This window comes from Nipponia nippon, unplaced genomic scaffold, assembly GCF_047370975.1.
Source record: "Nipponia nippon isolate SJK-2023a ecotype South Korea unplaced genomic scaffold, ASM4737097v1 scaffold_2, whole genome shotgun sequence".
NCBI lineage: Eukaryota > Metazoa > Chordata > Aves > Pelecaniformes > Threskiornithidae > Nipponia > Nipponia nippon.
In genome coordinates, this window is record NW_028262336.1 from 105,567,520 (window position 1) to 105,594,990 (window position 27,471).

The following is a 27,471-nucleotide window of genomic DNA, read 5'->3' on the forward strand; positions in this document are numbered from 1 at the left end:
TCTATGAACAGGAATCCTACTACCACAAATTAAGGAAATCTGTCTTCCAGAGGATTGGGTCAGGCAATTCACTGGCTTTAACTGCACTGTGCTAAGTCTGCAGCATCACCTCTTACTAGACATAGAAGAATGTACACTGAGACACCTAGGGCACATAGAAAGAAAGGATTGGGAGGTGGCATGGCAGAGAAGAAATACATTATGAACTCAGCCTTGAAAACCAGTTCAGAGTTGCTGCCCCAGTACAAACCAAAGAATCTGTAAGATTCCTGACCCTGACTGACCAGAGTGATCATGTCCATTGAGACATACACTGCAAATGGCATTAGCCTGACCATTGCATAACATCCTCCCCGCAGAAACATTTTTAACATTCACCTTGATTTCTAACAGGGATCCTCTGATGTCTAATACGGTTGAGTTCCCACTGCACTCTCTCTCAGCCCTGCTTTATCAATTGCTTTCCTGTTCCTTACGCTGCAATATCCATAGTGTTGTATCAGCACAGTATATTACGCAGCTGACAATGAACCCGTTGAAATTTTTTTTAGTTACTTTTCAGTTTTCCGTTTATTCGCTACACGATGATGGTATACCCCAAATGATAGTGCAGAGTAAATACTGAAGTTGATTAAGAAATACCCATGTAACTACTGCCATAGCTAAGACATTATAGAGTATCTTTTCTTTAAACAGATACCTATATTAATGAATATTGTGTAAAAATAGCACCTTGTCGTGGTTTAACCCCAGCCAGCAACTAGGCACCACACAGCCGCTCACTCACTCCCCCCCGGTGGGATGGGGAGAGAATCAGAAGAGTAAAAGTGAGAAAACTCATGGGCTGAGATAAAGACAGTTTAATGGGTAAAGCAAAAGCCGCGCGCACAAGCAAAGCAAAGCAAGGAATTCATTCACTACTTCCCGTCGGCAGGCAGGTGTTCAGCCATCCTCAGGAAAGCAGGGCTCCATCACGCGTAACGGTTACTTGGGAAGACAAACGCCATCACGCCCAATGTCCCCCCCTTCCTTCTTCTTCCCCCAGCTTATATACTGAGCATGACGTCATATGGTATGGAATAGCCCTTTGGCCGGTCTGGGTCAGCTGTCCTAGCTATGCTCCCTCCCAGCTTCTTGTGCACCTGGCAGAGCACAAGAAGCTGAAAAGTCCTTGACTAGTGTAAACTCTGCTCAGCAAGAACCAAAACATCAGTGCGTTATCAACATTATTCTCATCCTAAATCCAAAACACAGCGCTCTACCAGCTACTAAGAAGAAAACTAACTCTATCCCAGCTGAAACCAGGACACACCTTTTAAGCATCCTTTGTTAAACTGGCTGAAACTGGCCAACACATTGAAAAGTTATCAAGGGAGTAAAAGGCTGATTCTCCTCACCCAGTGTGATCACATAAGTCTCATATCGACAAGAAATCACATTAAAGTATATGTACGGCTATGCATGCATAGACTTGCAAGGGCTCTCTGAAACCTGAGGGCCAAACTACAGCTGGCATGAACCCTATATGAGGTTTGTCTGTATAGATAAACTTCATTATGCAGAGAAAGGAGAAAATGTCTCGTATGAAAATGAGCTTCAAGGTAATGATTAAAGAAGTTCTTAAATAAAAACTAAAATTCAGTTTTTATATTTTTATATATATATACACGAACACATATGAAAATCAAAAGAAAGGCTTATTTCATACAGTGACTTGAATACTGACCATCTTTGATGCTTCAAGGGAAGATGATATATTCTTGACTGCATCTGCAGTTGAGATGCAGTCAACTGCAGAGCAAGGAAAAACCACTTTTTTTACTGATCCTTGAAGGTAGCTAGCTGACACTGAAGTACATCTGTCTATAACCATGTGAACAAATGCAGTGATGGCAATGTTAGAGCAAATTAAGATTAATGCAGACTACCATTCCTTGCAGGGTACGGCACAGAGGAAATGGGGATTCACAGGCTCCAAAGCCACAGAGAAGCTCCAAAACCAGTCAGCAAATACATGACATTTTTCCTCCTGAGAAGCTGGATTGAAGACTATATTTAGAAAGAATGTTTAAAACAGCCATAACGAGTACAAGTAACAGCGATCTCAATACTTGATGGTAAGCCCTAATAAAGTTTTCCAACGTTATTTACCCTCATTAGGCATTCTGTTGTTAGAAAGGCTAAGACATCCTGTAGTATCTAACTTCTTTTTATCTCTTCTCTTTGGTATGTTGAACAAATCAAGCTCCTTTCATTGTACTTCATGGAGTTTATCTCCCATCCATCAATCACTCTCGTGTCCAGCTCTTTTGTTCCCTCTTCAGTGTGTGTGTATCATTCTTGAAGTGCTGACTACAGAACCAGATGGTAGGAGTTTTACTGAAGTTGTGCACAGAAATGAAATCACCTCCTCATCTGTTCTTCCTAGGCATCCAAGTATCGTACAAGTCTTTGTTGACTCAGCACTGAGCTAAGAGAGCCCAGAGTATGCCAATTATTATAACAATCCCTACATTCTTTGAGTGGCTGCATCCCTCATCTCCTACCCTCCAGATATAGTCTATATTCTTTGTTCCTAGAGATTGGACTCAGCATTAGGCTGTGCTGAAATTTGGCTTTTTCTTGAGTTTTGGTTATTCCACAAAATGATTCAACATATCTCTCCAGTGGAATGCCTTTGCTTCTCATTTTGTATACCTCTGTCTAAGCAATTAGCTTTGCCAGGAACAATTCTGCACCATAATCAAGACTGTTAATAAAAATATCAAACTAGGATCAACAAGTGGTTCATAGAAATTTCAACACTATGAATAGCTTCATTTTTTTCTTAAATGCTGTTAATTCCAGTTAATGCAAATTTTAAAATCATAAGAATATTTTTTATCCCCTTTCTCTCTTACTTGCTAATATTTATTCATTTATTTATTTTGTTCAGAATGTTGGCTACATGCTGTGCTACAGACTGGTAAGCAATTACCAAAAGTGTGATTAGTTAAAAGAAAACATGCCTGGACACACAAACAAAAATATTTTGGATGTGGCTGAGTGAGATTAAAAAAAAATGAGAGAACAATATGAACAGGAAAATAAAGTTCTGCAAGAGCATACAATCTCTCTGCTTTATAACATCTGTGCTCCTGAGCACAAAAATAATACAAAGGTTCTGAAAAGTTTCTAAGAGAGAGCGAGGGACCATATTAAGCACCAAAAAGTACTTTTTTTCCAGAAAGTCTAAGGGATTTCCAGACTTCTACAGTATCTCAGCAAAATGGCTACCTTGTTCTTCCTAATACAAAACTAGGTATTGTTTGAGGAAATCAGAAACAAATTGTGCCAGTATTGGTAGATGCCACAGTGATGCCACACTCGTGGTCTTTGGGAACTTTTAAAGTAGTGTCATTTAGCACCCAAGTTCTATCTGTGGTTTCCAAAGGAATGTTTTGGGCAATTTTTCAATTGTTTCAAGAAGCCTTCAGTCAAATACCATACAAAACTAGTCCAGCATCACTTCTATTGAATATTTTCATAGGGCCATGTGGTGAGTTAATGGGGAGAAACAGATTCTGCTCCTATCAGCACAAAAACATTTGCTGTTTCATCTGATTTGAATTGTGCATGTTTCAGAAACATATCAAAAGTACGCCAAAGAATTTGTAAGAGCTCTTTTGGAAAAGGGCTACCTGGCTGACCTTCTACCCAGGTAATGATATAGGAAAATGAAAAGCATTCGTAACGTTTGTTTGGTATCTTACTAAAGAGACGGGAAAGCATTGTATGTGACTATGTTTCGATCTTGGACCTATTGTAACAGTTCAGGACACTCCAAGAATAGCTGTAGTGAAAATACCCATCTGTGCTTGACAAAAAGAAGATATAACTTTTCTTTCGGATACAGATCAGATTACACTTGCCTGTAAGAATTTCACCTAAAAGCTAGAATGTTGTAATGCACTTTACATGGAGGGAATTTGCAGACCATATGGAAACTAGAGTTAGTGAAAACATATCTGTGCAAGTGTTAAATGGAACTCCACAATGAGCATTGCTAAGCTTAAATATGTGACCTACACATATTGCATGTTTGTTTCCAATTAGATTCTATACGAACAATTTTAACCTTTGCAACTTCTGTTCCCTGAGGCATTGAAACAACCTCAGTTGATGAACCACAGTACTTTTGGGTTGGTTTTGGTATACTCTGTTTGAAGCTATCTGCATTCAATTGCAAATCAGTCCTTTTTAAACTATCATGGAGGACACCTATTCTGGGAAGTTGAAATATTTGGAATATAGTAAGATACCTTTGAAGAAAGAACTGGTTGTGAAAAAAAGGGCAAAAATGAGTACTATTTCAGTAAGTAAATAGACGAAGGGTTTTACCAATGAATATGTTCTGCAATGTCAGATTACTACTTGATAAAGTTCCTCTGCTACCAGTCACATTTTGGAATTTACATGAACAAAAGTGAAAAATTAACAATTTTGAGTATGAGTGGTCCAAGTTTTTGGTCTAGACTGACCAGATGATTGCAGCCAGTTCATTTCAACTCCATTCAAGAGTTAAGAAGCCACTGCTTAGATGTTAAATATAGTTTCCTCAAAGAATAAATCAGCCAGTCTTCCATGGGACTGAATGATGATACAAGCTAAAGGAAAATGAGGTGTCATGGTATGACTGCAAGATTTTTTCACCAAAAGTTCGAAACAGCTCAAATACTACAAAAAGCTGAAATCATAACTAAGTTGTATACATGTCTCCAAATATATATTAATAACACCTATCTCAAAGCATCAGATATTCTGGAAAGTTTGCATAATTAACCTGTTTTAGAAGTATTAAAATGAATTTTTTTCTGTTCCCTTTTCCTTTGTGCTCTCTCTTCAGTATGCAAAACCTCAGCTACAAAACTGTGGATATTCTTACCAAGTCGGAAATGATTTAGTAATTCATACACATACTCATGCACAAGAGCACTAGAGAGAGCTTCAGAAAAAAAGCACATGCCATCAAGGATGCCTGAAGGTATTCAGCTTTTAGCAAAATCTGATAGCGGAAAGGCTTCATATGGAGGTTTTGAAAGACAGCAAGAGGAGGGAAGGTATTTTTATGTTTCAAGCTTGTGAATAATCACAAGAAAAGGACACACTTTATAGAATGCAACAGATACTTTTGTGGTGATCAATTTGAAAAACAGACAGCACCTTCAGACTTGATTAAATGAAGTTTATTTTCTCCTTTTTAATTGTTATAACTAAAACCTTTACACATAAAGCAACAAATTAAACTATTTTTTATAAAACTGTCAAGCTAATTACTGCTTGCCAGTAAAAATCAAGTTTAAATTATCAAAGCCCCACAGTAATTCTACGTACTCACATATCTTGAATCACGCCACTAAAACCCTCTGTTTTGCAGAGTCATTCCATGGAGAGCCCTTTCAGGCACTTCAAGGACCACCATTGGCTTTCAGTAAACAATGACAGGAAATTTATCAAAGTAAATCAGGTAATGGACTAGGAGAGAATTTAGAATTCCCTTTTAAAGGGCACTTAACTAGGCAAGAATTCAGTTTAGTTGAGATCAAGGGTCTCATGCAGGCAATGAAGAAAGAAAAAATGAGAAGTACACAATGACTATAAAAGGAGCTGAGTTCTCTGTTAAAAAGAAAAAAAGCCCAACTGTTTTAGAGAGAGCAAACAGAAATTCAAATCCTGAGGCATGCAGTGTAAAAATCTAAGCTGTGTTTGGATCTTTTTCTTTACAGACTACTATTTCAATATCTTGGGAAGAAAGGACTAGCTCTTAGAAATCAGGAAGCGAAGATTAGACAGAACATTAAGGAAACGTGATGGGAAGGACAGTACTTCTTTTGGAACTCGGTGTTTGGTTCATAAACAATGATTCCTGAGACTGAATTGGATGGCTGACTCATAGATAGGACAAAATTTGGAACAGCAGTCCAAGTGGGTATTGAAAGAATGCTATAGCCAACAAAACCACATCCCTGTCTGGACAGGCAATGAGATAAACTCATACTGCCATACAGTCATGCGGTTCCTGCGGCCTCTAGCTTTTCAGTGTTTGTCATATGCTGGGAACTGTGGGAGCCTTGTTCACACCATGAATCTGACCAAAAGACGAAGTGAGAACAGCATCAGCGAAGAATTTTTTTAATCTATAAAAGAGCTTAGATGAAACCAAGACAATTTTATTTGTATTGTATAAAAACTATAGTGCAATTAATCAATCGTCAAATGGAAAAGGATAACACTGCTACAAATTTTGCAATCAACTTCACTGAAATAATAGACTTAAGAATGGAATCCATCAAGTATCTTACAGCCATCTCAATGTTCTCAATGAGCATCTCAGGCCACTAACTTCAGGTGTCATGAAGTGAGAACTGCAACTTACTCATAGCTATAAAATAAACAGTATAAAACCCCTGAAGCTTCTGAGATTACTAAGCTACTATACCATTCCTTGGTATTATTAAACAATAATATTATTAAACAATAATTAGACAAAAAAGGAAAAGGCTATTCAGAAGATTTCAGTTACAATGTGCAAATATTTCTAGCATTAAGAATAAAAGAGGGCCAGTGTTGTGGGGAATAATAACTGAGACCATAGAAAGACTGTACACTAATATTTAGATAAAACACATTTATAATAGAAGGGGTTTTGGAATTTGAACACAAAGCTGTGTTTTTTCTGCATAGACCTTCACACATTAGAAGCTTTGCCTTAAAGAGACTTTTTCACAGAATCATAGAATCATTTAAGTTCTTAGGAAAAGACCTTTAAGACCATCAAGTCCAACTGTAAATGTGTCATTAAATAGCAATATTGTGTGTATGAACAATTCTGGAAGGAAAAAGTTTACTTGACTGAATATGTTCTTCTGGATGTATCATCTAGGATCAGTGCATGTTCATGCAAATTCCCCCATCACTATTTTAACTGCATTAGCACCGATTCATTACTTTCTGCATGAGCTTACCGCATTTACACTTTCTGCATAATTTCTGCATTACTTACTGCCTCGCTTATGAGGATTCATTATTTTCCCAAAATTTTCTAACTATGAAGTAGTAAAGACAACTCATAAAAACCCATAAAAATCCTTGACAGTGTTAAAGGGTATTTTTAAAAAAAAAAAATCATCACTTTTTATTCCCCTCTAGGGACAACTCTTTATCTGCCCGTGTGAATCTAACTGACTCACCTGAGCAAATAGTGTCTGTACCAAATCTAGATGCACGTATCAATAACAGTCTTCAATTTACTTTCTTCCACGGGAATTGATTACACTTTTTAATTACATTTTTCACTAGTTCTCAAAGTCAGGCTGAAAGACTTATACTAATATAATTATTCTGAGGACGAAAAAGGAAATTGTGTAGATGTTTTTGCATTCCAAGATGACAAGATATATCTTTACACAGCATCTCACTTGAGGAAAAAAAGGGGTAGAAAAGCTATCACTTTTCAATTCTTTAAATGAAGTTAAATGCAAGGTAGTGAAATCACAACACATTAACAACTGATTCATTTCTTTATCAAAAATAGCTATATAAAGTCTTGTGAAAATGAAACATTGTTCATACTAAATGACTAATAGCTAAAATAATATAATTTTATAACAGAAACAGTACCTTCGATCAACAGCTCTTGTCCATGACTGCCCAACAATGTTCGGGATAGGAAAGGGGCAAAGTCAACAAAAATTTCTCGCAGGAGAGGGGCCACCTTTTCTAAAGCTCTTTCAAGCTTTGCAGTGATACTGTGGAAAAACAGAGACCATGTTTGGAAGAACACTTAACAACAAAAGTTAAATGATGTCAAATCATATATGTTTTTAATAGTTGCTGTAAGCTTCTTTAGAAAAGAGGATGATCATAATGTAATTAAACTTTACAGTGTTTAAATAGCTTTAAGTAAATGCAAATGTCATGTCAGAGTCAGCAGTGTGGCAGCCTCATAAATTCTACAGCATTTACAGAATACTCCAAAACAAGTAAAAATTTTATTCTCATTTTCAACCATGATAAGAAGAATGTCAGATATTTAAATGTAAGTGTATTTCACCTATCTCAGCTTATATGCATCTCATCATTTTATATACATTTGAAAGCTTGAAAAGAGAAGTTTTTATTCACCCAAGGCAATCACAAGTAACTTGCTTTTTTGTTCAAGCTTTCCAATAACAATATCTGGCATTGCAATGCTAGACAAGGGAGTGCAAGAGGAAGTGTTCTAGCACAGGTATTAAGAAAATCAATATTCTTTTCTTCAGCCTTTAGGGAACATAATCCTAGGTAAATCGCTTTGCCTTTACATTTATACTTCTCTGCCTGCTGAGACTATACACTCTTTGAAGCATGGAGTGTTCCTTAATTTCTACTTGTACGATGAGAAGAAGTGTTGTGACTTCTGTTTGTTTTTTAAATACCAGAAATAATATTCCTTTGTCTGAGGATACAAACCTAGCAAAAATACAAATACAAGGATATAAATCAGCAGTGTGCTAAGGATTGTACCCCTTAAGAGTCCTTCCCTTTTAAAACCTGACAGGGCATTACACTTGTGTCCTTTGAAACTCTTATGCCAAGATAAAAAACCTGCTGTGTTATCTCAAAGAAGTCAACGATTAGTTAAAAATAGAAACAAAATTATATACATATTCTGGTCTACCAAGAATTTTTGCTGTTCTTTTTCAGACTTCTGGTGGCTGAAGGGGTTTTCTTTGTGCTTGAATTATGGCACCAAAATATTATTGGCATTTAAAAGTGCAATTATAGGAAGAAGTTACATTTATTGACAGAATCTAAGAGAATGAACACTGACATTTAAAATTTATACTGTATCTATTATCTATAAACACTAAATAAATGTGGACATTTAAATTCAGATGACATGAAGGTCCCTACATTTAAAAAGAAAGCTGATTTTATAAGCACATTGGAAGTTTCCCTTCATTACTAAAAATTATTTTACTGGATTCCTATAGCTTATTTTCTTTCAATGTGTTGCTTTCCCATTTCAAATTCAGATACTTTTCTAATATTCTAAAGGAGGGATTCATATCATCAGCCTTTGTTTTAGATGATTAGTTGAAGTGAATTTAACTATGCTAAAGCCTCTATTGACTACACTTGAAACACATGCGACTAGCTTAGAGTTTTTAATTTGCAACATGAACCTACCCCAAGCTTTTGCTGCTCGAGATAAAAAGCCTACCAGATTAATCCAGACTTCTCTAAACCATGTTTTAAGATATGCTTTCACTGTAAATTGGTTTAAAAAGCCTAATTTTAGAGTTCATTTAACTCTGAAAACTTTATGCGCAATTGAAAAAATTTCAAGTTCAAAAGTTTTTAAATAAAGATCAGTTTTCATTTATCAGTTAAGATCAGTTTTTATTATCAAGTAATATGGGAGGTGTGGATGTGCTATTAATCAACACCGTGGATGAGCTTTTAATAAACAACTTCTTATCAAATGGATAGCTGATGGATCTTGTGTATTATGGATCTATTCATGGGCAATTGGGAATAGTATTCTGTGAAAATGTGAGATCAAAGTTTAGCACTGTTTAAAAATGCATATCAAAGGACAGAAATTAATATTTAAATAGAGAAAAAAGAAAAAAAAATCCTTTTCCCTTCATATAAATCCCTGGTGCATTTACATGTTGAAAACTGACTGGAGTTCTGGTCCTTCAGTTTCAAAAGGAACAAGCAAAATTAAGAAAAAAACATACATGGAAACCCCAAAAATGTTTCAGGGAAGGAGGTGGCCCATCTACTGCCTGTCCTGTACACACACACAAACAGAGGAGCAAAAGAGGAGACAAACCGGTCTAATTCTACAGCTGTTTCTAACATCTATTATATCTTATAATGCATCCTGCAATCATTAGGGAACTCCCTGAACAGGTTAATGTAACTAGTTTTTCATGACTGAACTAATAGATTTTAAGGTTTTTTTGGTAAAGAATGAATATTGTGTTTTTTCCTTTCCATTTCTGGACATTCAAGGCAAATAAACTCTTAATATCTTCTAAATTCAAGATTATTTTGCAGATTAAAGGCAACACACATCAGAAAACAACTGTATATTATATATAAATACATATGGTTTCTATATATATATAAAGGTGATAAACTGGGACAGGAAAGATTGAAAGAACGCAGTAGCAACAACAGATTAAAATAAATATTTTTAAAACTGTAAGCAAAAAGACCAAATAATCCTGTGGACAGTTCTTACTACCTATCGCTTGAATTGGTCACACGAAAGTGCAAAGAGAGGTGGGGGCACGTACTGTCCCAGTCCCAAGTATGCTACCTTCCCAACCTCATTCCAGGCCAAACCTCTACCTCTAAATCAAGACTATTAAATGTCTAAAAGTCCAAGATCACTCTCCTGCTCACTTTCCTCTGCTCAGTCTCCAGACATAAGCAGCTCTTTTCCTATGCAGCTGCTATAAGGGAAGGCTTACATAAGTTAGCTTTCACTTCATGCTCTCTGACCCCACAAACAACTCTGATTTTTAATCTCATAAAAGCTGAAGCACAATGAATTCAATGTGAGAAAACCAAAAATTATCTATTGTCAAAATAAAGTTTTAGTTGTTTCTTGGTGGGGGCGGGGGGAGGGGGAGAAAAGGGAAAAAAGCCCAAAAGACATTTCTTGGGTTGATTAGATTTTACATTATCTACATTTCTGATATTGTCCTCCACGTAAGTTTTTTCAGTCGTTAATTTCAGTTACTACTCAGAGTACAACTACATCTGAGTTCAAATTCTGGGTTCAAAATTTGAATTCTAGATTTTGCAACGGAAGTTTTTCTTCAACTCCAGGACAAAAACTTTCAAAATGCTTGTGAAAAAACAAGAATGTTGCATTGGTTAAAATAACTGAAAAATAAACTGATTAACAATCCAGTTTAATTTTAATATAGTTCGGTATCTGAATTTTAAAAAAGATTTCACCCTCACTGAAGCACTGTCCTAACGTATGAAGAAGGCAAGAAGCAAAAGGAGTGGTTTAATTACACCACAGTTTTATTAATTTGCCTCGTAACACTGTCAAGCAATAAATAACACCATACAAATTGTCATTCTCTCCTTGATCATTTGCACCTTTTTGGAGTGGAGCCAAAAGCCCTCACACTTTCAGCCTAGGCCTGCACCCATTGTTGTGATCCCACCTGCACCACTCACCTGACACTTCAGATAGGACCAGTAAAAGAAGACATTTTTTTGCACTGCGTGTTAAATCACTGAAGCACCAATACTGTTTTACAGGTTACCTAGGACACTTGATTTAAGTTTATTTCCTTTCTAGTTCATTAGGGAATGAAATTCTCTTACAAGCTCATGAACAGCTAGCTTAGTTGCTGTCTCCACTTCAGTCTTCTTTAAAACCATACCTCAAAGTGGCTGGCCAACTAAGGGATACTTGGCAAGTCCTTAGTATACCCTGTGTCAACTTTTTAAGGCAGACAGGTGTGCACCTTGAAAAGGTCAAAAATTTGTCTTTGAAGTGTGGTGTGGCACAACTGAATACCTTTACAAAATAATAACCTATTATACAAAGATCACAGAATCACAGAATGGCTGGGGTTGGACAGGACCTCTGGAGATCATCTAGTCCAACCCCCCTGCTAAAGCACGTTCACCTAGGATCGCATCCAGGAGGGTTTTGAATATATCCAGAGAAGGAGACTCTACAACCTCTCTGTGCAGCCTGTTCCAGTGCTCTGTCATCCTCAAAGTAAACAAGTTTTTCCTCATATTCAGATGGAACTTCCTGTGTTTCAGTTTGTGCCCATTGCCCTTTATGAAATGTGGGCACCACTGAAAAGAGTCTGGCCCCATCCTCCTGACACCTGCCCTTGAGATATTTGTAAACATTCAGAAGATCCCCTCTCAGTCTCCTCTTCTCCAGGCTAAATAGACCCAAGTCTCTCAGCCTTTCCTCGTAAGAGAGATGCTCCAGTCCCCTAATCATCTTTGTAGTCTTCTACTGGACTCTCTCCAGTAGTTCCTCGTGTTTCTTGAACTGGGGAGCCCAGAATTGGACACGGTACTCCAGATGTGGCCTCACCAGGGCAGAGTAGAGGGGGAGGATAACCTCCCTCGACCTGCTGGCCACACTCTTCCTAATGCACCCCAGGATACCATTGGCCTTCTTGGCTGCAAGGGCACATTGCTGGCTCATGGTTAATTTGTTGTCCACGAGGACTCCCAGGTCCTTCTCCGCAGAGTTGCTTTCCAGCTGGTCAACCCCTAACCTGTACTGGTACATGGGGTTATTCCTCCCTAGGTGCAGGACCCTGCGCTTGCCTTTGTTGAACTTCATTAGGTTCCTCTCCACCCAACTCTCTAGCTCAGAGACAAAAGCCTTGCTGAAGTCAAGGTAGACAACATCCACTGCTCTCCCCTCATCTACCCAGCCAGTCATACCATCATAGAAGGCTATCAGATTGGTCAAGCATGATTTCCCCTTGGTGAATCCATGTTGACTACTCCTGATAACCTTCTTTTCCTCCAGATGCTTAGAGATGACATCCAGAATGAGCTGTTCCACCACCTTTCAATGGATGGAGGTGAGGCTGACTGGCCTGTAGTTTCCTGGGTCCTCCTTCTTGCCCTTTTTGAAGACTGAAGTGACATTGGCTTTCCTGCAGTCCTCAGGCACCTCTCCTGTTCTCCATGACCTTTCAAAGATCATGGAGAGTGGCACAGCAATAACATCTGCCAGCTCCCTCAGCACTCATGGGTGCATCCCATTGGGGCCCATAGATTTGTGGGTGTCCAGTTTGCCAAAATGATCTCTAACCCGATCCTCCTTGACCAAGGGAAAGTCTTCCTTTCTCCAGACTTTCTCTCCTGCCTCCAGGGTCTGGGATTCCTGAAGGCCAGCCTTAGCAGTAAAGACTGAAGCAAAGGCGGCATTCAGTAACTCTGCCTTTTCTGTATCCTCCGTCACCAAGGCACCCACCTCATTCAGCAGTGGGCCCACATTTTCTCTAGTCTTCCTTTTGCTACTGAGGTACTTGAAGAAGCCCTTCTTGTTGTCCTTGACATCCCTTGCCAGTTTTAATTCCAAGTGAACCTTAGCCTTCCTCACCACATCCCTGCATACTCCGACATTCCCATATTCCTCCCAAGCGGCCTCTCCCTTTTTCCACATTCTGTAAACTTCCTTCTTCCATTTGAGTTTTGCCAGAAGCTCCTTGCTCATCCATCCAGGTCTCCTGCCCCCTTTGCTTGATTTCTTACTGATAGGGATGCATCAATCTTGAGCTTGGAGGAAGTGATGGTTGAATATTAACCAGCTCTCTTGGACCCCCCTACCTTCTAAAGCCCTAACCCACAGGATTCCTCCAAGTAGGTCCTTCAAGAGACCAAAGTTAGCTCTCTTGAAGTCCAGGGCTGTAATCCTACTTATTGCCCTGCTTTCTCCACACAGGATCCTGAACTCCACCATCTCATGGTCACTGCAGCCAAGGCAGCCCCCAAATTTCACATCCCCAACCAATCTTTCTTTGTTTGTTAGTACAAGGTCCAGCAGCACACCTCTCCTCATTGACATAATAGGAATTTCAGAGGGCATTTTCCTGGCTGCCAGTCAGTGTAAGAGGGGTAATAGCTATCCCATGGCATGTGTCTCTTGCAACACCAACTCAGATCTGGTGCACCATTTAGTTAGCTGCATGAATACATGTCTTCTTTCATTCTTGCCAGTTTAAATAGGGCTTTTGTTTGCTCAGAAGAGGTTGTGTCTCTCTTTCCACTTGCTAGTGCTCCATTGCCAAGTTGTGCTGGTGTTCCGATTCTTCTATCATTATTGAGCAATGTAACAAGCCAGTCAACTAAAAATTACTTCTAATGAAGTTTTAGTGTCTGGCATAGTTCTTAGAAGTTAGACTTTTCAGTGAAGTATTATTTTAGTATATACATTTTTAGTACTGAAAAAGTATACAAATACATATTGTACTACATTAATAACTACAATAATGCATATTAAAAGAGCTAAAATATATTCTTTTTCTTTTTATACTATTTTGTATGTATGAAGTTGTTGTGGAAGGAGAAATTATAATTAATATTAAAAGATAGAACATGTGTACCTCATGTTTTCAGCTGAATCCTCTGGCATTGGAGCAACAGTTTGGACAGCTGGGAGATTTTTGCTGGTAGCACCATTCACAAAGCTGGATGACGAAGAGGAAGAAGAAGATCCTGAGTCTACTGCACCTGTCCCCCAAAAAATACAGGTCTTAATTCAGTCTGAAGAAAAATAACTTTTACAGACTCTTAATATAGTCCTTGTCTTATTCATCTACTTTTAAGTAAGGAAATAATGTTATTTATTCTAAAACAATTAAAACCATTCCATACAATTATATAAATTAATACCTTATTTTGCTAGTATAACAATAGTAAACTTAAAAAGCTATTGAAAATCAGGCAAAATAAATCCTTACCTCATTTTCATTATTCCCAAATTATATTCCAAAGATGAAAATATTTTTACATCATCCTGTAAAGCAAGATCTTTCTAAAACAAAGGTATATTTAAAATGAGTTTGAGTGGAGAATTGAAGTTTAACTATTTTTTTTTAATATATATGTGCACCCACTTCTTGGCTGCCCAGTTACAACTACAGGCAGAAAATAGAATTCAAATTTAAAAATTACAGAGAAAAGAGAAAGTGTATAATCCTTCAAGAAGTATTGGGGGAAAATAGTGTCTGAGGAGTATTAAGACTCTAATTTTACTTTTTCTGTTTCCTTCTTTGAGTGAAGGAGAATTTTAAGATCTTAAAAGTAGGGAGGGCAGTGGGGGTATCATTTCAATGGGTTGTGAACAGCTGTCCAGAGAAAAGATGCAGACAGAGCATACATTTATACTTTATGTGATCTGGGTCAGAGCTAAAGGCTAAACTTAGACTCTAAATGCCAATCTATCATGTTTGCTGAAATGGCACTGTGACTTCAGCCTTTCTGAAGCAAACCAGCAAAGGCTCAGAGTGGCCATGAACAGTAGTGAGAGCACTGTGATAAATGCCATCCCTGTTCTGCTGCACAGTCCTTGTGCAACACGTCACTGCAAGAGAGGTAGCAACGAACGGTCTTGTAGTCAGAGTTCAAAGCCTGCAATGCTACCAGAGATGAGGGCAGCTGGCAAGATTTATCCAAGTCAGCAATGAGGGGTGGAGAACCCCAGTTTAGAGATCAATGGCATTATTCTGTCGATTTTTTAAAATGATAACTCATAACTCCCTATCGCTGGTCAGTTTTAACAGTTGATATATCACTGTCCTTTGCATTACACAGGTATATATTTTTCAGTTTCCTGCAAAGCTCTACAAAGCATTTATGGTTTCTTAACTGCTTAAGCAGCCAGCTGACAGTGAAGCAGAGGTCAAATGCTGGTAATGGTGAAAAGTTCTCTGGCAGCAGGGATGATTTTTTTTTAATTAGCCTTTAAATAATTTTTACTGATAAAAGAATTAAGGTAAAGATCATAATTTTGACTGGGTCATTTAAGAAAACTTACATTCAAAACAGTATCAAAATGCAGCAGGATTTGCTGAGCTTGCTGACACTAGAGTAGCTGGTGAGGTTCAGGATTTAGACTAAGAACTGATTTAGTCTGATGTTTTAATAATGTGAGTGGGAGGTGGATTGTGGGTTCTGTGGGTTCTGTGGACTAAATACAAATTGTAAATGTACCCAAACAAACTGGGAAGGAAACACAAAAATATAAGGTAGGCTCTCTCTCCCAACCTACGACTCACAGCAACTTAGCTGGGAACAGGGTAGCTTAAAAAAGATTAAGGCTTCATATATATGTGTGTATGTGTGTGTGCACGTGTGCATATTTATATTATTTAGATATTTATATTATTTAGGTATTTATATTATTTACATATTTGTATTCATATATACATAGGTAACACGTATTTTTATTGCTTCTTCTCTTTTCCTTCCAAAGTGAAATTTTCTTCATTAAGGTTGTTCTCTAAAAATGCAGTTGCTAAGTTGTTTAACCAGCTAGGCTCCCAGAAGAGGTCAAACAGATCTAGAACTACTGGATTAACATAGAAGTGAGAATCAGGATATGAATTACAGAAATCCAATCTAAAACCTATAAAACCAGTTTCTTACATAAAGAGATGAAGGAAGAAAATCTATCTCCCAAAAGATACATTCAAAGCACTAAAAGGACTTCAGTAACATACATCTCATTACATCGTGACAGTGACATTGACTACGACAGTGATGGCACATGGAATGTAAACACCGACTGCAATCCATGAATAACTGAAAAAAACACCTTTTGCACAAGTTCAGCACAGAATATACCTCAAAGATAAAACTGTATTTCTAAAGTATCTGACATACTGTAAAAACAACTGTAAATAGGTCTGGGGGGACATCTAGTGTTTCTAAAAATTGTATACTGTTTCTTTTTTACTATAGTAAAAAAAAAAAAGTGTTGTTCAATGAAATTATATACACTACTTTAAAATCATTAATAACACAGATAATTTCACAGACTACAAGTATATAAACCAGAAAGTATCTGGATATTTCATATATATATATCTCAAAAACTGACATACATTATCACTGTTTTAACTACTGTAGGCCTAGCTTAATTAAAAATGGCAAAATAAGCATTTTAATCTAATAGATATTTATATGTTTTCAATGTGATACTACTTTTTTTTACAGTCATTAATGTGTTTAGCATTTCTAAAATGTTGATATAAAATTCAAATCTTTAAAAAAGGATGGAGGGGAAGGACTTTTCAAACTATTTCTTAAAAAAATCATCAATAAAGCTCATTCAGATGAATTCAGGCATAAAAGGTTTTACCAAATAAGATCACTAAAGAAGTTCAGTACACAAATAGTTCTAATTAAATCTGATACTTGCTGAAATTCCATTGAATCAATACTTTTCCTTTAATCAAGCTAATCCATAGACTAGGAGACAAAAACAGTTGCATTAAAAAGAAAAGAAACTGTAAAATCTACCAAAAAAACCCAGCCTTTAATCCACAGTGAATGTACCATGGTATCTGCAATACTGTCCTCTACTAAGAACAGTATCGGGGAAATGACTGATTTTTAAATGCAATTACTTACAAAGAAGAGCTACTACATTCCAGCCAAAACAGTTCAGATCTTTAATCAGTGAGAAGACTGAAAAGCTTACACTATTCAGTATCATTTGGAAAACAAGGTTTCCAATGTAGGATATTTTTTGCATGACATAAGAGTACCTAAAAGGAAATCCGTTCAAGATTAACAGAAGTGGCTACACAAATGGAACTGTTCATAGAAGTGATAACATTATTCAGAGCATTCATTCCTCCCATCTGCCTCAGGATAATTAGATTTTAAGACTTTTTTTATCCTTAGAAAAATCAAAGCTCTATTACCAGGTATTAAAGGTAATCTGCAAAAGGAAAGAAAAAAAAATGAGTGTGTCTTCATATTATTCCATGAAGCAGAAGGATGCCAAAAGCTTCCCCCTCCATTTTCTGCAACCCCAGGGAGATTTTCACTTTCTCAACCCTTGACTGAAGCTGTGATATCCTTGAAGAGAGCTCTTCTCTCAAGTCCTTTTGCTTAGTTTAGAAAGAAAACAGACCATAGCCAGACATTTCAAAGGAGTTTAAGTAAACATCAGTTGCTCTCAGTAAGGATTCATTTCTGAATGGAAACCACAGTCTCCACGGTCAACAGGCTCCTTCATGATAGACAATCTCATTATTAGCACTATAAATAATTAAAAAAAGAAGGTCTTGTCCTCCTTCTATAAGTCACAATAAACAACTACTGATAAGACATGACTACAGTTAAATTAGGTAGGTTCTTACTGAAAAACCTTCCAAAAATCATAGCATAATTTTCATTGACAAATCGTAATTGTCCAAAATATTAACCCTCCACAATCTATGATATATTTATTAAGTAGCTAGCTGTCTTTACTTTCTTTAACGGATAAGGAGGGATTAATTGGTATATATCATATAAACATCCTCTACTGCAGAGCACTGGAGAAGTTAGCTCATTTCAATTCTCGAGTACGCTTATAAAACAGTATCAAGGCTGTTTATTCAATTATTTAAGGCTGTGCAAGTCCAATGTGCACTATCAAAGATTATAAACATACACCAAGAGAAAACACTGGCTCTAATAAAGGCCAAGATTTAATGTTTCCAGGTTTTTATTTTAGAAGTACAAAAACAGTAACAAAAAAGATGATTAAAAAACAAAACACCACTAAAAGTAACAAAACAAAAAACAAACAAGAAAAAATGAGGGTCACAAAAATATTTAAGGACAATACCTGTTGTATTAATCATACTTTTTGGTGTAGCTCCTGTTGCAGCAAATATATTAGGTGTACTACCCGGTGGCAGTCCACTCCCAGCTGTGGCAGCTCCAACTGTGGTAACAGCCAGACTACCTGGAGGGGGTTTCTTTACTGGTACAACCACGCTCCTGTGGAAAAAGAAATGGAAGATTACTAAAACTGCACAGAGGAGTTAGCAAGAGTTTTTGTTTATGATGAGATTATGCTGTGTTATAATGCTGTTGCTGAGGAACACATAATAGTGCCCATTTTCTTAACCTTTCTGAAATAGGGTAAGACTATGTTAATGGACCCTAAAACCATACTCCTATCCTTTGGCTGCAGCTTCATGTAATTCTGAGAAACTTAATTTGTCTTTCAGTGTCCACAAAATGGAAAGACCCCACCACTTTATTGATATGTTGTGAACACCGCTATCACCTGTGTTCTAGATTTGCAAAGAAAATGTTAAGTGTTGGAAACGATGCCAGCATACTAGCAGTCTATATGCATGCAGTCTTAATGAGTATATTAATTTGTTGATCTTAATGAAGTTAACTAAGATGACAATTTTTTTGGCAGTCATCTGAACATTTGAATACAGTAGTTAATTCTCCAGTACCATGCACGCACTGGTCTTGCAAATATAGTTGACTCACAAATATAATTTTGCACTCAGACCTCTGCAAAACTTTCATACTTGTTGAAATCAACAGCACATGATTTAAATTGAACACCTAAAATGCAACACAGTAAATATTTGCTTTCACAATATTAATATTATGTTAATTTAAAAATAAGGTTTAAAAAGCAGTCTTGAGAATTTAAAGCTTTTAAGAAAAGTACAGGGCTTTCATAGAAAAAATCTGACATAATATCAGATATACAGAGGCAACCTTACATTCAAACAAACACTTTCTCACGTAATCTTAAACCGCTCTCTTTTTTTCAAATCTCAAAACTAAAAGACTTGCTGTATGTGTTAAAAAAGGAAGAAGAAGGAAAATATTACAGAGACATTTAATTAACATTTTTTCAATACTGGACAGCTGTCATAGTGCAGACAAATATTTTTTACATTTTTCCATTTAATATTTCCATTTATCTATAAAAAACTGCTCCTAAAAAGTCTATTTCAGAAGAAAACCTGAGTGAAAAGGAAACCTGAAACAAATCATATTTGTAAATGTTAAAAGATATATTTTCATCATCATACACACATCTTCTGGTTAAGGAGATATACTTTTCTTTAATCATTGTGATCAAATAAAAGAGGAAGAAAATGCAACTATTTAGGGTAATAAGGCACATTTTGCTCTAGAAGTTCCTTTGGTAATTATTTTGTTACACTTCTGTGTAAATATGATGGCACATGATGGATCAAAAGGTGCAGAACGATTTTTTACAGTAATGTAGTTTGTTCATATATGTCTAAATCCTCAGTCCCCCTGGATTTTGAAGACTGGTGATGCAAATTGTACGGATGATGCCACTGTAAGAATTATATATAAGTGTTATTTTTTGTGATCTCCTCTTATATGACGACAGTGTACAAAATGATCCATAAGCAAGTTTTTTCTCACTCTTTTTAGAGAGGTAACAGTGCCAGTTGATGTCTCTGCATTCTGAACAACAGTTTTACCACCACCCTGAAGCGTGTACTATTAGAAAGGTAATTCTAAGCATACTGATGGTTTTCTGTCTCCTTCCATTTACATTAGGAGATGAGTTTGCACAATGCAATAGCTATTAAGATACGTGACCCTAAAATAATTGCTTTTGTCTGTAGTTAATAATCTCTTACAATCGTTGTTGATATGAACTGTTTACATAGCGGCAGCTACAGGTGAATAAAGCTGGGTCTATACGGGTTCAATTAATCTGCTCCATAACACCATGAAATTTCCTAAAATTAGCTCCTATCCACACACAAAGATCTCTAGCTCAATTAATACTTCAATCAAATACTTGAGTTCTGGTTGTCCAGGAATACTGAACAAGCACTCAAGTACCTGTAGTGCCATAGAAACACAAGAAGAAATTAGGACTTGTATCTTAAGTGGGAGCATATCCCAATTATATTAATTTCATAAGGAAACTACTGTCATTACCTACAGCATCTTTGTAGAGAACCGCAATAGAAAGGCTAAGACTGGTGTGAATGAAGAATGAATGGGAATATTTAGGTGCTGAGGCACAAGAAGGAAAGACACAGCAGGAAAAGGCATCTTAGACTGGCCTATGCTAATGGCACATAGATTATCAGGTCATCAAGACCACAGGCATGTGTGTAGCTTCACAAGATAACCAGACCTTGGAGACAAAACCAGTGAACAGTCATGACTCAAAGAGGTGGTGAAGGACGTAGAGACTGCTGGCAGCTCCATAAGGGTAAAAAAAGGCATATCCAAAACCTGAAAATAGTTGCCAGCCTATGAAGAACCCAGGAGATGTGAGGAAGACTTGACAGCTGGCGTCCCATGCTCTCCATGTCATTGCAGCAGATCTTGGACCTAGCATATGGACATGGGGGGTGCCTGACTGCTGGACAGACTTCTTAGACACTGACCCATTCTAGTGTTTGCAAACGTGAGACTGAGTGTGAGTGAGTGAGATCTGTTTTGCTTTGGGTTTTATTTTAAGTAAAATAATTTCTTCCTTCCTATAAGGTCGGGTATTGGTATCTGCTAAATTGCTGATACAATTGCTGCAAAAGCATTTCCTCCTTCCCTTCTACTTTTCCATAGAAGATGAAGCTAAATTCAGGGTCTTCCTCCTTATCTTCAGACAGCTCAGTGCTCTTTCAGAGTAGCCAAAAGATCATCTAACTTTCCATAGCAAAGACCACATATGTCAACTTCACTCCTCAGAAGTAATAGAATCATAGAATAGTTTGGGTTGGAAGGGACCTTTAAAGGTCATCTAGTCCAACCCCCAAATGTACTGGCCTCCTATAAAGACAGACTCTTTTCTTAAGAGTGTAGTTTAAGACTGAAAATCAGCTTCTATAGCAAGAAAGGACAATCCTGCCCAGATCCCACAAATACTAATGGTCTACATATGGTTAACATTCTTTTGTAGGTCTGAATCAGGACATTAAGACAGGTCAGGTGTTATTACATTACAAATTATCAAGAAACATCAAGAGAAACCTCTCTACCATAAGAATAGGCAAAATCAGTGAGACATTATAATCCTAGACTGAAAGAAAATGCAGCTTTCTGACATGTCATACATGGTGACCTTGTCAAGATGTCTCGTTCCTACTGATAAAACAAAATACAGTGAGTGAATATAGAATGACATCCAGATGAAGGAGACTGAAAAACTATATAAACAACGCAACAGTGGTCAAAAATGTGCAAAACAATCAGAGGAACAGCAGAACAAGAAAGGTGAAAGAGGATGACTGACCCATCTCAAGTGAAAAAAACCTCCTTTTAATCAATCAAACCACTCCGACAGCACATTCAGATATTTCTTTCACGGAAGAAGAGAAATCTACAGACTAGAAGAAAAGGTTATATACACTTCCATCACTGCATTTTAGGCCTTGTTTTCTACAACGTATTTCAGACTTCCAAAATGTTCCAAAGTGGTCCACATTTTTCTGAATCACATCATCATGGTCCCAAATGATCCTCAATGATTTAGTCAACAAAAGCTTAGTAGTAATTGGATGCAGCAGCTGATTTTATTTCTCTGTTCATCAGGTAGTTTACAATTCTAAAAAGAATTGTGACTACTAATCACTATTTTGTTGCTCAATGATTGTCCTTTTCAAATAGTGAATCTAAGCCTAAAGTCATCAGAATTCACATCATGTTTAAGATGAGTGTTGTTGGTTCAACCTGCACATCACTCATGCATTGCTGGTTCATTAAATAACCTCAGTAAATGGCTACAGGATTCTTCTCAGGTTTAGTAATTTGCATGAAATAACTAGATAGAAAATAATACCATCAACATGTTGAACTGCAAAAAGAGAAATGGAAATTAAAAAAAATACTTTCTTAAATTAACTTTCCTTAAAAATTTAGCTACCCAGTGGTAGTGGCAGACAAATCAGGTTATGCAGCACTATATTTTCTCTCTCTTTCTCTGTGATCCACATTCTGTACTACTTCTTCATTTTAAAATCTAAAGGCCTTCCAACCTAATCACTCTGGTCAATCAAGAGGTCAGAGATAAGCCTCCAATACTAGATGTCTTATGCTACCTATCTGAGCAGCAGCAATTAAATTTGAATCACTTTACACTCTTCTGGGATATGTGAAACCTCTTAAGGCTGAATTAATATTCTTGTTCCTCCCTTCCTCTGCCACAACAGAAAGCATGAGCATTTTCAAGAAGTGCTCTTCAAAATGCAGTACAGACTTCAGGCAGATTTTTCACAGAAGTAGTCTGTGTCAAACAGCATCTCCTGCCAGACATTTCAGAAGAAATCACAGTAGAAAATGGGGGACAATTTGTCTGCTATATTACATTTTACCTTGTTCCTACAGTTAGATTAATTTAATCTCTGGAAAGAAAGCTTAGTATTTCTTCTCTGAAAGTTATTTATATTCTCCGTACTTATGTACATGTCCAGTCCTTTATGAAATGTGTATTGCTGATTACTCACTGTTCTTTCTGATTTCAGCCCCAGATTGTGGTTTGAGTCTGTAACAAGCGATCGTTAGTATGTACTAACAAGACATTTTGAATCCTCCTTTAGACAACCTTCTGTTAGGCTGACTGCATTAAGATAAGATTCATCTGAAATCAAGGAGACAACTCAGAGCCAACAGTCATGGAGAAGAAAAATTGGATAAAAAAAATGTGATGTATACTGAAGAGATACAGAAGGCTCTCAGAAGTATATAATCTTTGAGACTTATGCAAATGACATCTTAGTGCTGTTGTCCAGTTATTACGGATTCTTTCTGTCATTTGATACCATACATTCATCAAAATATCTAAATCTTAAAGTACATAAAATGGTCCTCATCTACTAAACACAAATTGCTTATTTCTAAATAGAAGAAAGGGAATCATCTCAAGTGTGGTTTAAGGACAAGGACATAAAGATCACAGATCTTCGCTTTCAGATAAAGCAAGAGAGTGAGTATTTACCCCCAATGAAATTCCCTGTCACTAGTATCTCCTTTGCATTCAGGATAAATTAGCTGAAGCATCTAAAATGATCTAAAATATTGACAAGAAACAAGCAAAAACTGTAAGATATTAAAAAGATAACTATCAAGAAAGATGAATGGTCTTGGATGAACAGCGAAATTGGAAATACTGGAAATCTAATGAGTTTGAAGAATGTGAATAGAGTATAAGTGAAAATGTCATGTATTAAATGCCAGAAACATAATCGAATAAGGGGAAAAAAAACACAAAGAAACAAACAGCATGAGGTATAGACTGGGGATGGGCGAGGAATCTCATCCTGCATCTGTGATGCAAAAAAATCCAAAAAAGCAAGAGCTAAAGGCCTCAGTCAAAACAGCTTTAATAGTGATTTTACAGTGGCCCGTTGGGGTAAAAAAGTAAGACAAAAATCCAGTATAATTTTCAGCTGTATGTCCAGTCAATCATATCAAGAGTAGAGAGATGCTGGTTTCTCCTCATAAAACATACATAAAGCTTCAGTTGATATATAGCTACAGTTCCATGCATATGAATATGAAAAGATGCACATCACACAAATTATAAGAAGAGTTTTGAAAGAGTTAGCTCTGTACAGATTGCTAAATGACAGACAAGAGGAATATGATTACAGCTAGATCAAAAAAAAAAAAGAGGATTAATATACCCAATTTTGGTTGACTAGAACATATTAATAAATTTGGGATGAAATTGTTCTAAATGAACAGCTGAGATGGAGGTGCGCTTCCACCTTCTCCCCCATTTTATTTAGTAAATGAGTGGCTAAGACATCCTCTAGGAATACAGACAATGCAAGTTCAGCTCCCTTCTCTGTCAAACAGGATCTGAAACCATACTTCTTATTCTATGGAGTGTATTTTAACTGCTGCCTTTGAAAAGATACTCTAGAGAGAGAAGCTCTCAAGTCTTTCCTTTGGACCACAATCTCCACTGCACAAAGATCAGCATTATTGAGAGTTAACTGGAATCCCAGATGAGTCACTTAATTCCCACATTACTGATTAGTTTTTTAATTCGCATGTTCACAAACGACTGTGATAACCAAAGTAAAAGGGAATGTAATGACTAAGCAGAGACAGCACCTGTAACTGTCCCTTCTTGATTCATGGGAAAGGTGCTCTGTTTCCTCCAACTATTTTTCATTATGAACTTTAAAAAGTAATCTTTTCTGTTGGGAAAAGACTAAAACATATTTATTCATAACTCATTTTAATTAAGTTTTCAGCAATCAAATCTTTTTCAGCAATCATCTTTTGGAGAATCTAATGACTCTAACAGGAATATAATCTCCTAATTTAGCTATTTTATTTAAATGACTGTGAAGACCAGTGCATACCAATGAACTCCCAAAGGTGTGCAATAATAAAACAGACAAATATTGAACCTCTCTATTTGAGCCTTCAGTGCATCTTCTCTCACAGTTCTTGTATTGTTCCCACTCTGTCAATCAGTAAAAAAAAAAGAAAAGTAACAAAGTTTATTCTAGTAAAACACATAGATAGTCTGAGTAGTCCTTCTGAATATAGAATCATAGAATCGTTCAGGCTGGAAAAGACCTTCAAGATCATCAAGTCCAACCATTAACCTAGCACTGCCAAGTCCACCACTAAACCATGTCCCTAAGCACCACATCTACATGTCTTTTAAATACCTCCAGGGGTGGGGACATAACCACTACCATGGGCAGCCTGTTCCGTTGCTTGACAACCCTTTCGGTGAAGAAATTTTTCTTAATAACCAATCTAAACCTGCCCTGGCTCAACTTGAGGCTGTTTCCTCTTGTGCTGTCACTTGTTACTCGGGAGAATGGACCGACCACCACCTCTCTACGACCTCCTTTCAGGTAGTTGTAGAGAGCAATAAGGTGTTCCCCCAGCCTTCTCTTCTCCAGACTAAACAACCCCAGCTCCCTCAGCCGCTCCTCAGAAGACTTGTGCTCTAGACCCTTCACCAACTTCATTGCCCTTCTTTGGACATGCTCCAGCACCTCAGTGTCCTTCTTGTAGTGAGGGGCCCAAAACTGAACACAGTACTCGAGGTGTGGCCTCACCAGTGCCGAGTACAGGGGCACTATCACCTCCCTAGACCTGCTGGCCACATTATTCCTGATACAAGCCAGGATGCCATTGGCCCTCTTGGCCACCTGAGCACACTGCTGGCTCATGTTCAGCCGGATTGTTGACCAACACCAACACTCCCAGGTCCTTTTCTGCCAGGCAGATTTCCAGCCACCCTTCCCCAAGCCTGTAGCATTGCATGGGGTTGTTGTGACCCAAGTGCAGGACCCGGCACCCGGCACTTAGCCTTGTTGAACCTTATACAGTTGGCCTCGGCCCATCGATCCAGCCTGTCCAGATCCCTCTGTAGACTCTTCCTACCCTCCAGCAGATCAACACTCCCGGCCAGCTTGGTGTTGTCTGCAAACTTACTGAGGGTGCACTCGATCCCCTTGTCCAGATCATTGGTAAAGATATTAAACAGAACTGGCCCCAGTGCCGAGCCCTGGGGAACGCCACTTGTGAGTGGCTGCCAACTGGATTGAACTCTATTCACCACCACTCTTTGTGCCTGGCCATCCAGCCAGTTTTTTACCCGGTAAGGAGTACACCCATCCAAGCCATGAGCAGCCAGTTTCTCCAGGAGAATGCTGTGGGAAATGGTGTCAAAGGATTTACTAAGCCTACATATATAAAAAATAGATTTTTATCTAAACATATTTTTTGAAGACCTTCTTTCTCTGTACTAACTGGCAGGACATTTATCAGCCCTGATTGGATTTCACAAGATGTCCCCCTTTTCTAGCGTATAATACCTTTAAAACTGGCCCCAAGGACCTTCGATGGGGGGAAAAAAACTCCAACAACCAATACAAAAATACTTCAAAATTGTGCCCTTCAAAATATTTGAAAATACGCTTGTAAAGACTTCATTGAGCATTTAAACTATGCAAACCCACAGTATTCCAATTTATGAAGTGATAATGGATTAAAAGGGAATATGGTATTTAATAGCAGCAAAAATAACTGATCTTATTTCCAGGAACTCAAGATTTTCTGCTTATGCAAGCATGCTTCCTATTGAAATAATTCTACTAAGTACAGAAAATATACGTAAATTACCTCACTTTGAAAAAATAATAATTGAGACACAAAACTAAGAGCACTCTCAATTTCAATAATAGCACCCCTCTAAAAACTCTCCACTAGAAAAAAGCAGAATGGAACAAACGTAAGCTTCAGAATGCAGTACTGGGTAGAATCACAAATAAATTCATAAACATTAATGGTCTAGGTTGCGTCTAATGGGACAAATGCAAATTGACAAAAGCAGAAACAAAAAATCCCCAAACCCTAAAAATCAATAACGGGGACAGATTTTTGTCAGACAAAAGATGAGAAAGCCGAAAAGGAATTATTGGTGAGTTATGCTGCTTTAGTTGCAAATCTAGGTGAAATAACCCTTTGTGTTTGCTTCTAAAAATGTCATCCTGGATGCCGTTTTCAAGGAATTCAGTCTGATGTTAAAAGACATGTCATAACTTTGAGGATCCAGGCTCCAGTGTCCCAGAAATCTGTTTATATAGCTCATAATGTAATTAGAGCTACCTTAAGACAGATGAGGCAGAAGGCAGCAATATATTGAAAACTAATTGAAAAATGCAGTTGTCCAGAAGCACTTGTGGGGAAGAGGTCTCTGAAAAGCTGCTCAAAGCTTCAGAGTTTGAAGTGAAATTTTTGATGTTGTCACTCTCAATCTATTGAAGAGCTGACAGACAATCAAACCCGTCTGGCTGGCTGGCAGCTCATTTTGCTGGCAGGTGGCAAACAATTAGACACACCAATTTGTGCCTCCTGATGACATTAAAGCATGAAACTAAGTTGTATGCAGGGCCTAGTGATTTGTGTGAAAGCATTTCAAAA

General features: G+C 37.4%; 1 protein-coding gene across 7 annotated transcripts in view; it reads right to left on the minus strand.

Annotated features, from left to right (window-relative positions):
• Positions 1-27,471, minus strand: part of NBEA (neurobeachin) — a 513,742-nt gene that overhangs the window by 277,617 nt on the left and 208,654 nt on the right. For all 7 annotated transcript variants that reach the window (XM_087756962.1, XM_087756961.1, XM_087756957.1 and 4 more), the window contains 3 exons: positions 18,389-18,543; positions 14,148-14,274; positions 7,660-7,787 (listed from right to left, as the gene is read on the minus strand). In XM_087756962.1, the coding sequence (XP_087613088.1) occupies positions 7,660-7,787; positions 14,148-14,274; positions 18,389-18,543 (410 nt within the window). The remainder of the gene's footprint in view (positions 1-7,659; positions 7,788-14,147; positions 14,275-18,388; positions 18,544-27,471) is intronic.